General features: G+C 41.2%; 1 protein-coding gene across 1 annotated transcript; it reads right to left on the bottom strand.

The window, feature by feature from the left end:
* Positions 1-1,948: 1,948 nt before the first annotated feature.
* Positions 1,949-6,985, bottom strand: LOC137145896 (2-oxoglutarate receptor 1-like). The gene is made up of 2 exons (XM_067536866.1): positions 6,966-6,985; positions 1,949-2,975 (listed from the first exon to the last, which is right to left on the bottom strand). The coding sequence occupies exon 2, from the start codon at positions 2,969-2,971 to the stop codon at positions 1,949-1,951; it is 1,023 nt and encodes a 340-aa protein (XP_067392967.1). The 5' UTR covers positions 2,972-2,975; positions 6,966-6,985.
* Between the last annotated feature and the right edge of the window lie 9,972 nt (positions 6,986-16,957).

Raw genomic sequence — 16,957 nt, 5'->3', positions numbered from 1 at the left:
CACAGGGCAGGCTATAATATGTGCACACGGCACCACAGGGTTAGATAGACTTCCTGATTGGTCAATCCCTGATTTTTATGCTAATCACTCTGGGTGTGGCAGTTGGTTAGCCTGAACTTTTGACCTCCTTCAGTTTGACTGACAGGTCTCTTTTAGGTATAGCCACTAGAGACTCTACTGACACAAGGTCCTATTAACTATATACATGGTTATGTACAGAAAGGGAGGGGGTGAGCAGGGGGACAGAACCACACCTTACATAAACTACTGGTTTTTGGCTTTTTCCTGGGAAACCTAACCAATGCTTTTTCTGTGACAGGGTGTGGTTTCGGTGAAGGGAGATATTGTATGTGATCAGAAAGTAATTTGTGTTAAGGAAAAGCCCTGGCACTTTAAAAAAAAAAAAAAAAAAGTCAACATCTTATGTATTAGGTTATCCAAATTAAGATTCCTCACATCCTGTCACCAAACGTAATGCTAAGACACACACTTTTTATGGTGTGTACCTGAATTTATGCAGGCCTCAATCTTCCAGTCATGTAGGCTAGGAAGAGGGGAACAGGGGCTGGCTCTGCCAGGAACTTGTCCAGTAGCAAGGCTAGGGGATGAGACTCACCCAGGGCCTCCCATAACCTTACAGTTCAGAACTCCAATGATGTCAGCAGAGTACGTTTCACAACTTGGATTCTGGACAGCAGCAGCATCTCTCTATAGTGGAACATGGGAAAGTTACATTTGAGAATCCACAGCTTGATCCATTCTGCAGAAAGTTCTTGCTGATGAAATACAATATTTACATAGTCTAATAACAGACATACCAGTGGGAACAATCCCTGTTTTGCAGAAGTACTGCTATGTTGCCTTTCTCACTTTTTCAGATCAGAAAATTAAACCAACTTCCATAGGCAGTAACATTTCTGCAGTCTCCTAATGCTTTTTTAAAAAGATGCATTTGCCAAGGTCACATATGGAAAGCGCTGTAAAGCTACTATGCAGCACAGCTCATCTCTTATTAATTAGAATTAATTTTATTTTAGGACCATAAGAAACACGTGGTGGTTATCTCCGCCACAGGAATCACACTATATTGTCATGTAACCCTCTCTGAGTTTGAATCAAAGGTGCATGCCTGAAACCAGGTATCTGGCTCACTGGCATACACCATGCATGATTGCCACCTAGTGGCTAATAGGCAAAATCCAAACTTTAATTTTAAAAAATCAAATAACAAAAATGGGCAATCTAAAACATGAACATGTTAAGTAGTTTGCAGTGCTGCTTGTAAAATGTTATCAGTGTTTGATGTTTTAAGGTTTAAAATACTTTCAAAACTGTAGAGTTCAACATTACAATGCATATTAAAATGTTTTCGTATAATTATATGACCTACTTAATTAAGAAATGGTACTCCTCAGGAAATGTCAGATTTTGTATTTTTTATTAAATGACAGTAACAAAATAATATACTATGTTTGCAACTCAACATTTCAACAGTCATTGTCTGATGCATTTGGCACAGAACATGCTAAATAAGATACCATATCAATGATAACATTGAAGTCTATGGAAGTTGTATTCATGTTGTATGGTTTAAAATATGCTATTGGCAAATCCATATTGAATGGAGTGCTAACTGAACTCTCAAATATCTTTGTAGACAGGCTACTCAGATAATTTCTGACCGACTCCTTAGTTGTTTCCTCAAAAATAAAATAAAATTAATAAATACAAAGTTTAACTTAAGGGTAATACAAGTCACCTATTAACTAGGACATACATATAGCCTAATCCTAAAACTCAGGTGTTTTGGGTGCTATTTCTGAGAGGCAGAAAAGGTCACCTGCAATTTTATTAAGAATCAAATAAAACTGAACATAAAAGAGGTTACATGACAAGTGCAATCAAATTCTTCTTTTTCAAAATGATGACTTCATAATGTTAATATAATTCAAGATTTATTCACATCACTGTTGCTCCCAGTCTGCTGCACATAATTGTTTAACTTGCATCTTGAAAGAGAGAGGATGGCCTGCTGGAAGTTGCCTCCCATCACAACGTAAAGTAATAGGTTACCACATGTGTTTAGTGCAGCTAATGGTCTAGAGGCAATGTAAGCAGCATGGATTTGGTTTTCAATCTGGCAGCTAATGGGATGTAGTCGTAATTCTATCCGAACCCCCCTTAAGACATGAAAGGGTAGGAAGCACACACAAAAGACCACCAAGAGGAGAATGGCAAGTTTGCGAGCCTTCCGCTTGTAACAAGCATTAGTATGAGGCCCTGTAGCCAAAGTATAAATAATCACAGTGTAACACAGAGTCACAACCACTAATGGCAGGTAGAAGCCTAACCCACTCAGAAGCCAGTTATACCACCTAATTGTGTCCAGGTTTTCAGAACTAGTAAGATCCAGGCAAACGGATTTGTTTTGTTCCTCTCTTGAAGTGATCAAAAGGTTAACAGGACTGACAGCCACCAGGGAAATCACCCAAACTACGGCACAAGTCACCACTGCCCATCTCCTTTTCTGAACAGAGAAGAACTTCATCGGATGGACAATCACGAAGTAGCGAAAGATGCTGAAGCAAGTGAGGAAGAGGATGCTGCTGTACAAGTTGAAGTGGAAGCCAAAACGGATAAACTTACACATGAAGTCTCCGAAGATCCATTGCTCACCATTAGCATAGTAATGTATCAGGAAAGGAAGGCTTGTTAAATACAGTAGATCTGTCAAGGCCAAGTTCAACATAATGATGGTGCTGGTCTTCCAAGGCCTCATCTTGAAAGTGTACACAGAAATTGCAATAATATTCCCTGGAAAGCCCACCAGAAAGATTATGCTGTACATAAAAGGGAGATAGGAATTCTTCAGGAGGACATCTACATTGGTACAATTTGTGAAAGCATCTGCATGGCTTTGCAAAGTAGTAAAGTTGGCTAAGTCTTCGGTTGTATTCATGACCATTTTCATAGTGCTTTAGGAAATGTTAAAGAAAAGAAAAATGTTTAGTTTTCACTAAGAAGTTAATGCAGTGCTTTATTGATATCACTACATAAAGGACTTTCACAGATAGAAACAAGTGTCAGTTAAAATAATTGTAATAAAAGCTGTTTTCAGTCTGAAAAAGCATCAAGTCCTTCAGTTTCGCTGCCTAATTTAACAGGAGTATCTTTTTTTTTAAAAAAAGAAAAGGCCTTGTTGCTTTGGTGGCAGCTGATCTGATGGGGGGGCCTTTGTTTTCTTAAGTTATAATTTATGGTATTTTTAAACTGATCAGCTCAGCATTACAAGGTAAGTCTCAGGGATAGAGGTACTACACAAGAATGATAAAGCTGCCACACTTACAACTTAAGGCAGTTTCAGTGTTTTAGGGTATGAAACATGCCCCCCAATAATGTCAGGGAATCTCATAGTTCTTTTATTGTTGATGTCAGTAGGGGCCAGCCAGAGTAGAAAAGCAGCCTGGTAGTGCTGTGTCCAGGGACATTCATAATTTATTTTTATTATGTCTCTTAAGTTCCACCCTAGGCCAACAAAATAGACTAATCATTTCTCGACTTCCCATTCCATCCCCCATCCCCCCCCCCCCCCCCAAAATCATTCTCTTATGCACAATTTGCTGCTTTTTGCACTATTCTGGGATTTTCCATAGCTTCAGTGTGTCAAGAAATTGTCTGGCGATCTTTGAAAGGCAGGTCATTGATTTTTCTTAATTCTTTTTTTTTATTTTATTTTGAAATAATAAAAATGAAGTCATCTGTTGTCATAATTTTCAAGGCTTGGAAACAGTATTTGGGCTTGAATCAATAACTCTGAGATTCCACAGAAAAAGTTGCAATTGTTATGCTAGAGAGGAATCTATTTATCCCGTCACTCATAATGTTCTGGATAGCCTCTTGCCAGTCATCTAGCTGTCATCAGGCTGATGCTGTCAGCCCTAATTTTTGGCATGCTGTTATTTTTAACTTTTTGTGTTTAATTTCCAATGCAAATGATGCAAATGTTGTCAAAAAACAAATAGGCAAAAAATAGGCCACACAATGTTCTCATTCAGCAGCAGTGTATTATGCACTATTGCATTGGCACCTCGTGTTTTGCAAAACCAAATGTCCTTTGAGTCAGCTCATCACTTCCCTTCAGTGCACAGGGATGCAGGTATTGGCCACAGGTGATCAGCAGGCATGGAATGGGGGAATGAAAGAGGATAGGAACTTACAGGATGATACCCCATTTGTTCCTACACTTTAATAGTCCGGGCTTTGAACAATTTGAAGTGAAGTGTAGGCCTGGAGGGGGAAAAGAGTGGAGCCAGCATCAGCCACTTTATATGGCATCCCTGGGCAAGGGAATGTCTTAATCTCCTTCAAGTAATTCTCTTTTGGCATTGGTGCTCAGAGAACATTCTTCATCCTCCTCCTTAAAAAAGCTGGATGTGGAAGAAACACATGTGATCCTTATAGTTTATGAAGCAGAGAAATGTATTGTTTTAATGAAAGAGTTATTAGTATTATTTGCTATTCATATCTTTGGCCCTGTAAAGGTTTTAATAATGGTGTTTTGCATAAATAATGTATTCTATTTTGAAACATGGGAATAATTTTACCTCCCCCTCCCCTTTGAAAAGCAGCCACCCCACCACTACTCAACAGTTTAGGAAAATGAGAATTCTGTGTCCAGTTGAAAGTACAGGGGAAATTTAGGTAGGAAGAAAATTGCTCACGTTAGAATTTGGTCAACACACCTGCGCTAACACCTCCTTTCTTTTGAAAAGCATGATGGACTTTTTAATCTCCATAAGTGACCCAAAGGCTGACTCAGTTCCTTCCAGAAAGATGCCACTTCCAAGAGCACAGTGCCCTATAACAATCACTGGGGCACTGGTTCTGTACTAGTTCAAGAGGAAGAATGCTGCTTATTGAATCACTAATATAATCACCTGTAAAATCAAGGGTTTTCTTTGGCAGTCTCATATCCCAAGTATTGACCAAGGACAACCCTCACCGAGTTGTGAGATATGACAAAATCACAGCCTGTGTTCAAGATTTTAATTACAACTTGTGAAAAATATCTTACTGGAATATTTAAAAAATGTTAAGATAATGGATTACTACTTGGGAGGTAGGGGGGCATGTCAAATATTTGCAAGTGTTTTTAAGACTTGGCAGTTTGAAGCAATATAAAGGAGGGTTTAGCTAAATCAATGGCATGTCTTTAGGTCAGTAGTTTTCAACATTTTCTATACTGGAAACTCCCTTCCATCTAGCAGTCTGGGAAGGGCAGGATAATTGTGCTCCTCTGACCTGTTTGCAACCTCCCTGAGAGGTTGCTACCCCTAGACTGAGAAGCCCTGCTTTAAGTTAAATAGGGAAATGGCTCACAACACAGCATTTAAACGATGAGAAAGTGAGGAAAATATGGGTAAAAGAAGCAAGCTGTGGGTAACAAGATTATAATATCCTTTCCAAATAAGTTTAAATCTATCATTATGATTTAGTTGTTAACCAGATTTATGACAAAGGGTCCAGTCCTGCAACAGGTGGTCACAATGGATTGCCTTGTACAAGAAACACTTAGAACCATACAAGTCCTGGGCTTTACAAAGTAGTCATAAAAATGTGAAGGGTACTGATGTTGTTAGAAGACTCTTTCAGCTGCCAACCTGTCTCTGCTGCCAGCATGCCATAGACGAAAAGCTATACTGAGGGCACAACAGACCCCCTAACATCATTGAGGAGCATAACACTCAAAAGCTACAGCCCCTGATGGCTAAAAGATTGGCTCAGTTGCTTTTCACTAATGCTATTCCATTTATTATTTACACAGTATCTCACATAGCAGGCCTTGCCACTGTTCTGCGTGTATGTGAGAATCCCTTAGGGTGTGCCAGACCATGGGAAATCAATCAGCAAGCAATTTATGGCTGATCAGCATGAGAGATGCTTAGAGGTTTCCAGTGCAAATGTGTGGGATATATTGACCTAAATCCAGTTCTGGATGTCTGTCACATTATTATCTGTAATATAACCTGTTACTGCAGCGACAAAAAAGCGGAGCCAGCCAGGCCCTGCTGCTTGGCTTTATTATTTTGTTTTCTAATTTACACAAATAATTTGGTCAAAACTTAAATCTAATTAAGCAATAGTTCCTACTGGAGCTGATTCTACCACTGAATAATTGGCCATAATGGGAATTCTGCGTCCCAAGCTCAAGACAAATAGATACAGTGTAGAAACATCATGAACCTTAAATAATTTATCCAACAGCAGAATCCATATTGAAAGGGAACTTGAGTATTGGAATAGAAACCTTCTTTCAATCTTAATTGTGGAGTCACAATTGTGAATCCATTAGGTGATATTCTATATTGTAGCCCGTTGATTGGAGTCACTTAAAAATGTTGTGATTGCCTGTCTTTGATTGGAGTCCTGTATGAAAGAAACTCATTTCTCTTGCATTGTGACAATTCAATTAGTGCCCGCTGGAAATGAATGCCCAATGGCTGCAGGCATGGCAAAGTAAACTAATACCTGTAATTTGACTATATTTCATACAGATGTGTAGTTGAGTAAACTGAATAGGATTTAGCTAAGGACTGGTGACTGTATCATTTTATATTTCATCAGATTTGCCTTAGGTTTAAGATGGAAGAGCTGAACCTTCCTTTTCTAACCCCATATAATTCACTATTGTAGCTCTCAGCAGCAAATTTCAAGGAAAAGTAGGAAAGCTTACTTTGAGTCCCTGATACATCCCAAATGGTTGCTCAGCTCTCTCCTCTCCACACTAGTGTTAAAATCTTAAAAACTGGAAAATGTCGTTTACCTGTAAATACTTCACAATCTCTTCTCAACTCTTCATAGCTGGAACCTAGAGTATTGCAGACCAGTATGTGGTAAATTTGTTTTCCATAACATAAAACAGATTTACTGAGACTGTCCATGAAGGCAAGGGCAAAACACCTTACCTAATGAGCTGCTTCTGGGAATAATCTGTATCCATTTCCAGTGCTGCCGGTTGTTATGTTTAGGGTAAAACCAGAGCATGCGCCACAGTCTTGAATGTGAGTAGCTCAGCCCCAAGCGGGATGTCCTGTATCAGTTCCTGTGTAGAGGAGCTGTGTGTGTCTGTCACATGGACAGGAGAGTTAGAGCACATAACCCATCAAATCAGCGGAAACTGCCTGTAACCTGTCTAGTTTGGCTGAACTGGTTGTCCCTGGTCTACTTCTAGCACTCCCAGGCACTCTTTTGTGGTAGCTGTTTAGGGTGAGAGATGATTTTAGTGCACAGTGCAGAGAAGCTGCATACAGCTCAAATCTCCAATGATTCCCGGAGACATTTTGGCTCTGAGAAAGGGAATTAGCTAGTGGGTTATCTTCCTTCAGTTCAGTGATGTGCTGCCAATATTTTACTGTAGAGCTCCCCAAAATATGTTCCTTCTTTCCCTTTGATAACCTATCTGTACAACAGAGGGGTAAGTGTGCGCTCAAAGAGAGAAAGGGAGTGCAAGCAGGCAATACATTTGTTTGTTTCCAGTTAAAGGAAAATGTTTCTTCATGAGCAAGGAGACGGGTGGCATGACCTGAAGAACAAACCTGAATACACAGGTTTAGAAATGTTCACACTATTATTCCTTAAAAAATATTCTGAGTATATCAATAGTACACCGCAGTGATTTGCTTGTGGGATGCGACAGGAAGGTGGAGGGATGAAAGCCTTGTGAAGGTGTCAAGAGTGTAACCACCCAGGATGTTTTTCAGTAAAAAAACTGACATGGTGTAATTTGGGGCATGCCAAAGGCAAAAATGTGCTCTGCAGAAGTACTTTCTGAGCAAGAGTAACAGAAAAGTGACCTCCATGCAGTAATGGGAAATCAATTCAACACACCCTTCAGGTTGGGGGGTTGGAATTTTAGCAAGGGGCTCCTAGAATTCTTTCTAGCATATTGATTTTGCCTCTAACATACTGGTTTTGGAAAGTCTGTATCCACAGCATGCGCACATTGTCAGGTGCACTATAAGCCTGATTTATTTTTTGTCCTCCTTGTGCCACTCATCATTGACATTGCAAGGAAATCTTGGCATGCATGCCACAGAGTGCTGAGATTAGTACTGTGAGGGGTGAGGTATCCAAGAGATATTAGACAGAGTGACTCATTTGCCATCCAGTGTGATGCTGACTGAGAACATATGGAATTAGTGTCTGTACATTTTTTGCAGCTGACCCTTTTGATTGTTGGGTGCTGGTGACCTGCTGGATGATGCAGAATGAGGGACCACACAAGCTGCTAAATCTATTTCAAAATACTTGGTCACTTCTACAGTTTCAGAGTTCTTTTTTTCATGAAGAAGAAACTGCTACCTTTAAGAGATCAACCATTCTAGATTTGACTTTAAATTATATATTTGCAAATTTAAGCCTATAGCTGGAAAGTTCCTTGAAAGGAAAATGCTTAGATGAGGTGCAATTTTTCATTATGATTAAATGGCCTGATCATTTGGAGATATGGAAGTTAAATCTTGGACTGTTGATCATTTGAAGGTATTATTTTTCTTTCTCATGAAAACAGACAAACAATCAAAACCCCTGAAACTGGAGATGTGATCAGTTACTTCCAGATAGATTTACACTGGCATAAAGTATAATGCAGTGGTGAATCAGGCCCAAATTATTCAACACATTTAACCTTTCTAAATGTCTGAAAAGCAGTGCTGACCTATACAACTATATATAGTATTTATAACTTTTCACTAAGAGCATGCAAACAAATTTCAGCCAGTGTGTTGTTCATGAACTGTTCTTGTATCAGAGTTGCCGTTTACTGAGCACCCGCACATGGCCAGGGGTTGCTTTGCAGGCAGCATACTCTTGTTAGCTCCCTCTTGCGGGCCCCTTAAGAACTCCACAAACTCTTTCACATGACTAACAGCACCCCGACTCAGGGCTGGTATAAGAACAGAAGTCACTCAAACAATCCTCAGAGTCCCAAAATAAAGTCCACATAATCAGCCATGATTCTTCTGCCGCATACAGAGCTGCTCTTCTATCCCAGTCTGCTTTCCCCAAAGCCACCAGTCCCAGCCTTTTCTTGCAGGAGCTCAGTTCTCTGGCCTAGGCTTCCTTCTCATGTTAGCCACACCATCTCCCCTGGCCTTCCTGCCTGAGGCCTTTACTGTTTTGGCAGGCCACTCCCAGGCCCTATCTGGCTGAGGCTTCTAAACCCCATGGTATCAGGGTTTTCCTTGCTGGAGCTGTTCTTAATTCCTGCAGGTTCCTGAGCTTCCCCTTTCATTCCAGGTGCCTGCTGCCCTGAAAGGAAATTACCCGTTCCAACCCAGGTGTGCCTCTTTGGTAATCAGTCTGGCAAGCTCCAGGCCCTGCTGCCCTGTTACAGTTCTTTGACTATTTTCTCTTCATGGTTTGTGACTGTTCACAGAAGTCACATAGAACTTGAAACTTTCAGGGTTCATGAATATTTTCATAAACTGTGGGTCATAAAAGTACTTTGGAATAACAGATGATAGGTGCTGACAAATAATACCAGGGCAAACTTGCCATGTTTATTTGTGAAAATATTCACAAATCTTGGTATTATTTAACCCACTACTTTACAGTAATGGTGTAATAATCCATATAATAGAAATGGGATGTCCTCAGCTTTTGCAATGTTTCATAATGTGGTCAGTGGACAGAGCAAGATTAGATACATTCTGTGCAAACATTGGCATGGACTACTCGTACTTCCTAAATAGTTCAGAAACTTTCTGCTTGTTATTTATAAACTCTCATGGCCATTTCACTTGTATCAAATTCACAAACTTGTTTGATGTATTTTCTCCATTTACCTCTATGTTTCCAGGGTGGCCACAATTTCATTTCATATCGATTCATAGATTTTAAGGCCAGAAGGGATCATTAGATGATCTAGTCTTGACATATCACATAATTTCACCTAGTAATAGCTGTATTGACCCCCCAATAATTTGTGCTTGGCTAATGCATGTCTTCCAGAAAGGCATCCAGTCTTGGTTTGGAGACATCAAAAGATGGAGAATCTACCACTTTCCTTGTTTGCTTGTCCCAATGGTTAGTTACCCTCACTGTTAAAAAATTGTGCCTAATTTTTATTTTGAATTTGTCTGACTTCGGTTTCTAGCCATGGTTCTTGTTATGTCTTTGCCCCCTAGATTAAAGAGCCCTTTACTGGCTGTTGTTTTCTTTCTGTGAAGGCACTTACACACTGTAATTAAATCACTGCTCAATCTTCTTTTTGATAAACTTTACAGATTAAATCTCTCACTATGGGCATTTTTTTCCAGCCCTTGAATCATTTCTGTGGGTCTCCTCTGCCACAAAAACGAGGGAGTGGGGAGTAGGAGGGAAATACTCACAGGGAGCTACTCCCCTGCAGCTGCCTTAGTAAAGGGTTTTCTGTAATAAGGACATCTTTAACTGCAACCATAATTTATAGAGGGACTTCACCTGAGGGGCATTCTCCAAAAGGCCTATCAGAGGACTCTGCAGTTACACTAGTCTTGCCCCAAACCAACCAACTCTGTCCATGTTATGTGCCATACTTCCCTCAGGAGCACATGCAACTTAGGTGGCACAAGAGGGTGTACATCTTCTGTATGCCAACTTTGCCAAAATAGACCCCTTGTGTTACCTGTATCAGAATATTTTCTTCCAGGGGTCGGTAGACAAAGTGGGTTAGTTTACTGTTGTTCCAACTCTGGAGACTTACATTTAGATCTGGGCTTAAGTCAAAAGTGAAAATGAATTTGTGCTCATCCTAGTAACACTGCACATTCTGGCAGAATAGACATTTTCTGCTCAATTGGGATCCATGGCTGGAATAAAGCGGGTGACAGCCCAGGAATGTCGTTCATGAGGGGAATCCTGCATGGTGCCTACCTGTGCCACGTCTCATTCAAGACAATGTTACTAGTCCCTCATTTTCATCACCTTTAATTCACTGCAAGATTTAAGAATAAAACAGTTTTACTTCATTTTCCTTGATTCATCTTCTTTTTTTTTCTTCGTTTCATTTCTGCTGGCTTCTGATAGATTCCCTTCCCCCTTTCCCAGTCTACTCTTTTAAAGTGTTGTTGTATATAAAACTGTGCACCTGCTGACTCTGCTGGACAGATATATCATTAAAGTGCTATCAAAATGTGTACCAGACTGTAAACTCCTTCCTTATACCCACAGCAATCTTAACAAAAATCAAAAACTTTTTTAACCTTTGCAGTTATTGATAAATGCTGGAAAAAACCCCACCTACTGCAACCATCATTTCTGAAACTTCTTTAGACTTATCTTCTTTGGCATCACTTCCTTTCAAACAAACTTTGTGAAATCTGGAGTCCTCGAAGCATACCTGTTTTGCATGCTGTCTGACAGCTGCACCTGGACCCTATTTGTGTAACTCTCACTGAGGGCAGCTGAATCTGTAGCTCTGCAAAGCTCTCAAGGACATTACCTATATTGTGTTAGATCAGTGGTGTTTGACCTTGAAAAAGAGAGCAGAAGTGTGCTGCCAATGTTTTCATAAGGCATTTTCACTCCACCCTTAGCCCATGCTAATGCCTGTGACACAGAGGTGCTTGCACTCCCAGAGAGGAGGGGCGAGGCATTAGGGAAATCTCTTCATTTGTTTACCATCTAAACAAAAGTGTTTCTGTAACCATACAAAGAAGGGAAGCCAAACCACTTGTCAAACAAACTTGATTTAATTGCATGTGTTAGAAATGTTCGTGTTTTGTTCCCAGGAGGTATCATTTCTATTGCAGAGAGTATAACGCTGTCTTCAGTGTGTGTAAGTGGAAGAGAGAGTTTAGGTGATGACGACCTTGTATGGGAGAAGTCTGAGGGGTGGAGCCCTATGACAATGTCATGAGAATATCTGGCAGGCCTAAATTTTCATTTAGCATGCCTTGGTTTTGGGGTTTACAATGTGCAGCTCTGAGGTGTCTCCAGTGGGGCGTTCAACATTAGTGGACACTTTTGAATATTGTGGCATTAGTGACTTGCACACGATCCCACAGGAAGGCTGGCGCAGGCAGGCATTAAACCCAGATTTCTTGATCCTTAATCCAGTGCATTAGCCACAAGACCATCCTTCCTCCCTCAAGCTACAATTCTTCAGGGCTTTATCTGTGGCTTTCACAGTCTGTGGATCTGTTTGAGAAGTGTATTTCCTCTGGGTTGTGGGAAGAGAAAAGGCATTTGGATCCAACCTACCTTCAAGAGCTGAGAAAGAGAGAGAAAACACTCTCTCTCTCTCTCCCAGGCACCAGGAGTGTTGGGGATGTGAATGACGAGGAAGACATGTCTCTACTCTTCTAGCAGACTGGAGTCCAAGGCTAAGAAGATGGATGGAAGGAGAGAAGAAATATTGGATTGAATGGTGTCAAAGGGTGCCATAAAAATCAGTGTGATACCACATCAACAAGAACCAGTAATGTTATGCTGCCCCATTGTTATCACATAACAATCATAGATTAGGGTTGGAAGGGACCTCAGGAGGTCATCTAGTCCAATCCCCTGCTCAAAACAGGACCAACCCCAACTAAATCATCCCAGCCTGGGCTTTGTCAAGCCAGACCTTAAAAACCTCTAAGGATGGAAATTCCACGAACTCCCTAGGTAACCCATTCCAGTGCTTCACACCCTCCTAGTGAAAAGGTTTTTCCTAATATCCAACCTAGGCCTCCCCCTCCGCAACTTGAGTCCATTGCTCCTAGTTCTGTCATCTACCACCACTGAGAACAGACTAGCTACAACCTCCCTGAAACCTCCTTTCAGGTAGTTAAAGGCTGCTATCAAATCCCCCCTCATTCTTCTCTTCTGCAGACTAAACAAGCCTTGTTCTCTCAGTCTCTCCTCATAAGTCATGTGCTCCAGCTCCCTAATCACTTTTGTTGCCCTCCACTGGACTCTGTCCAATTTGTCCACATGTTTTTGTAGTGAGGGGGCCCAAAACTGGAGACAATACTCCAAATGTGCCCTCACGAGTGCCGAATAAGGGGAATAATCACTTCCCTCGATCTGCTGGCAATGTTCCTACTAATGCAGCCCAATATGCTGTTAGCCTTCTTGGCAATAAGGGCACACTGTTGACTCATATCCAGCTTCTTATCCGCTGTAACTCCCAGGTCCTTTTCTGCAGAACTGCTGCTTAGCCAATCATTCCCCAGTCAGTAGCAGTTCATGGGATTCTTCCATCCTAAGTGCAGGACTCTGCACTTGTCCTTGTTGAACCTCATCAGATTTTTTTTGGCCCAATCCTCTAATTTGTCTAGGTCATACTGTATCCTACTACTCCCCCCAACTTAGTGTCATCTGCAAACTTGCTGAGGGTGCAATACACCCCATCCTTCAGAAGATGTTGAACAAAACTGGCCCCAGCACTGATTTCTGAGGCACTCCACTTGTTACCGGCTGCCAACTAGACATTGAGCTGTTGATCACTACCCATTGAGCCCTATGCTCTAGCCAGCTTTCTATCCACTTTATAGTCCATTCATCCAACCCATACTTCTTTAACTTGATGATAAGAAGACTGTATCAAAAGGCTTGCTAAAGTCAATGTATATCACATCCACCTCTTTCCCCACATCCACAGAGCCAGTCATCCCATCACAGAAGGCAATAAGGTTGGTCAGACATGACTTGCCGTTGGTGAGTCCATGCTGACTGTTCCTGATCCATGCGGACTGTTCCTCTCTTGCAAGTGCCTCAAAATGGATTCCTTGATCCATGATTTTTCCGGGGACTGCTATGAGGCTGACTCATCTGTAGTTCCCTGGATCCTCCTTCTTCCCTTTTTTGAAGATGGGCAGTTTATTTACCTTTTCCCAATCATCTGGGACTCCCTGATCACCATGAATTTTTAAAGACATGCTGAAGCAGTGCTAAAATGCAATCATTGCCATGCAGTGCTATGCTGCTGTGACCCAATCATTGACAAAGTAGCTCTCCTACTTTTCAAGACTGATTACCACTGTTATACATTGCCTTCAACTTGCTGCTAAAACCCTTGTTGCCATGAATTAACAAAATAATTCAGTCATCTTATTTTCTCTTGGAAACGAAATGTTGTCACTATAATGTGTCCCTTTGCAAAATTTAATTGACTTTCTGCTTGAAAAATCGCTTCTCTCTTTAATAACCTTGTCACTCTGTCTGGAGTAGCTCACAACCATGAGTGCCTACCTCAGGACAGACTGTCAAAAGCAGGGCACCCCAAATTGGTGTTATGTTCTACAATTAGACTTCACCAACCCAGTAACAAATTAACTCCTGGATCACTGTACTAGTCTTACTATGGAGTCACAGACAGTCCCCTTGGGCTCTCCAGTTTATTTTGCCACCCAGGTAAGCTGGACTTAGTGATAAATGGTCACTTACATTAAAAAAAAAAAAAAAAAAAAAAGGCACAAAATATTTAGATGGCTGCCAGTCCCAAAAGACCATTCACTTATTTTCACTGTTATCAGGTCCCCCTTTAGTTGTCTGTTCTCAGTGCTAAATATGATCAGTTTTTTTAACCTTTCCTCATATCTCATGTTTTTTATACCTTTTGTCATTTTTGTTGCTCTGGACTCTCTCCAATTTCTCCACATCTTTCTTAAAGTGTGGTGCCCAAAACTGGCCACAATATTCTAGCTGAGGTCTCAGCAGCACCAAGTAGTGTGGGACAATTACCTCCCATGTGTTACATATGATACTACTGGTAATACACCCTAGAATGACATTAGCCTTTCACAATAACATCATATAGTTGACTCATGTTCAATTTGTGATCCACTATAATCCCCACATCCTTTTTTGAAGTACTGCCTAGCCAGTTATTCCCCATTTTGGGTTAGTACATTTTATTTTTTTCCTTCCTAAGTGCAGTACATTGCACTTGTCTTTATTACATTTCATCTTGTTGATTTCAGACCAATTCTCCAATTTGTCAAGGTCATTTTGAATTCTAATCCTATCCTCCAAAGTGCTAGCAACTACTCTCAGCTTGAAGTCATCTGCAGATTTTATAAGCATCCTTTCCACTCCATTATCCAAGTCATTAAAGAAAATATTTATAGTCCTGCATTTTTTGTAAATGACAAAATAAAAAAACTCACACCACAGCAGCAGCTCATTTGTCTCCTGCCTGGCAAGGCTGGGCCCAGATGCCCGCTCTGGGCATTGTGACCCAGAGTACAGGGTTGCATCACCACTCAGGTTTGCTGACAAATGGGAGTCCAGGCCAAATTTGAGTCTGCCCTGCAGGTCAGGAGCAGCTGCTGAGGAGTGAGTGCACAACTCCCTTCCCCCCCACAGGGAAGGACACAGTGTCCCTGGGGAGAGACAGGACCTGACCCTCTGAGAGTGGGAAAATGGATAACACAAATTAACAAGAAAGTCATGATAAATAAAATAACAAATAATTAAATTAAAAAAGATCATCCTTCATGAGTTCTTAAAGCTAATTGCCAAAAGTTCCAACATCGTGTCAGCGAGTAGCCTATGGTGAATTTCATCAACTTGAATACATGTAACTTATCTAAATTTTCTTAACCTGTTCTTTCCCTGTTTTGGCTTGCGTTCCTTCCCCTGGTTGTTAATATTAATTGAATGGAGTAGCAGTTCACAATTTACTTATTTAGTGAAGACTGAAGCAAAATAGATATTAAAATCCTCAGCCTTCTTTATATTACTAGCTCTCCTTTCTTGCTAAGTAGTGGACCTATATTTTCCTTTGGATTTTGTTGCTCCTAATGTATTTATAGACCCTCTTCTAATTGCCTATGTGCCTTGCTAGGTGCAACTCTGTGTATGAGTCTCTTGCCGCCTGAGCATCTGCATGTGTCCAGGTGTGGTGTTACAGGGGGTTTTCAGTTTAGTGCCCCCTTTAGTCATTCTGATTCCACAGTGATCTGTCATTTTCCATGATCTAGCCCTACAGCTGAGTCATTACTCAGTCCATTCCCCTGCTAGGGTAAATAGGGGTTGGTGTTCCGTGAGCCAGAGTTTCCAGCACAGAGATCCACTTCTAGATGGATAAGGACTAATCCTTTGATCCTCCACCAATTTCTTGAGCTGCTCCTACCTCTCACCTACTTGTTGATGGCTTCAGCAGATCTCTGGACTCTGCTATCCCTGCCTGGATTTGTGTTTCCTTACAGCTTCTCTTTATCCTGCTATGAAGGTCTTTCTCAAAGACTGCTCCCAAACCATGTCTGCTTACAGCTGAGTTGTACTGTGAGCAAACTCCCTCCTCCAAACAAGGAGTTTCCCTTCAGCCCTTTCCCTGGGGTTGTATCTGAAGTCTCTTGCCTTATGATAGCCTGTGCATCTCTCCTTCAAGCAGGAGACTCCCCTCAGTCCTCTTACTGGAGCTAGGGTTTGTGTCTCAGGTCTCTTGCCTTAGGCCAATCAGCTGCAAGGCTTTTGCTCTCTTCAGCTGAACACCCTTCCAGTCTGGAGGGGTCAGCAGGCTAACCAGCCTTCCCTGTCCATCTCCTGCTGGGAGGGAAGAAGCAGTCTTTATGTTGTTCCTCTTCTCCGAACTACTTCCCAATTTGTTGGGTGAGAGGGAAGATGTGCCTCACACTCGTTCCAAGCTCTTGGCCCCAGACATTTAAAAGAAATTGTGCCTGTCTTTTTTCCGGCTATGACTTACTCCTGACACTGCTTCCTCTGTATTCCTGTCCCTCCTTAGATGCTCATATATCTTTACTGGGCCTTTCAAAATCCTTAAAGATCCCCAGGGTGGGCTGACCATTAGGCACTATTGCCTTTTAGGACAGTCCAACTCATCACAAACTCATTTGTGCCTTCCTTAGCCTTTCTGATTTTTTCTCTACACACTTGTGCTATTCTTATTTACTTGTACACCGGTAACAGACTTTCTGAAGAGGGCTTGGAATTGAAATGTTTTCACTGACCAGCTGATTATGTCACC

This window comes from Emydura macquarii, unplaced genomic scaffold (genome assembly GCF_026122565.2).
Source record: "Emydura macquarii macquarii isolate MOO-44397 ecotype Brisbane River unplaced genomic scaffold, CSIRO-AGI_Emac_v2 contig_3671, whole genome shotgun sequence".
Taxonomy (NCBI): domain Eukaryota; kingdom Metazoa; phylum Chordata; order Testudines; family Chelidae; genus Emydura; species Emydura macquarii.
Note: the sequence above shows the minus strand (reverse complement) of the source record. Positions and strands in the feature narration are given on the sequence as shown.

Coding starts and splice junctions, on each gene's coding strand:
- LOC137145896 (XM_067536866.1), bottom strand. CDS start 2,971: ATGAAAATGGTCATGAATACAACCGAAGACTTAGCCAACTTTACTACT.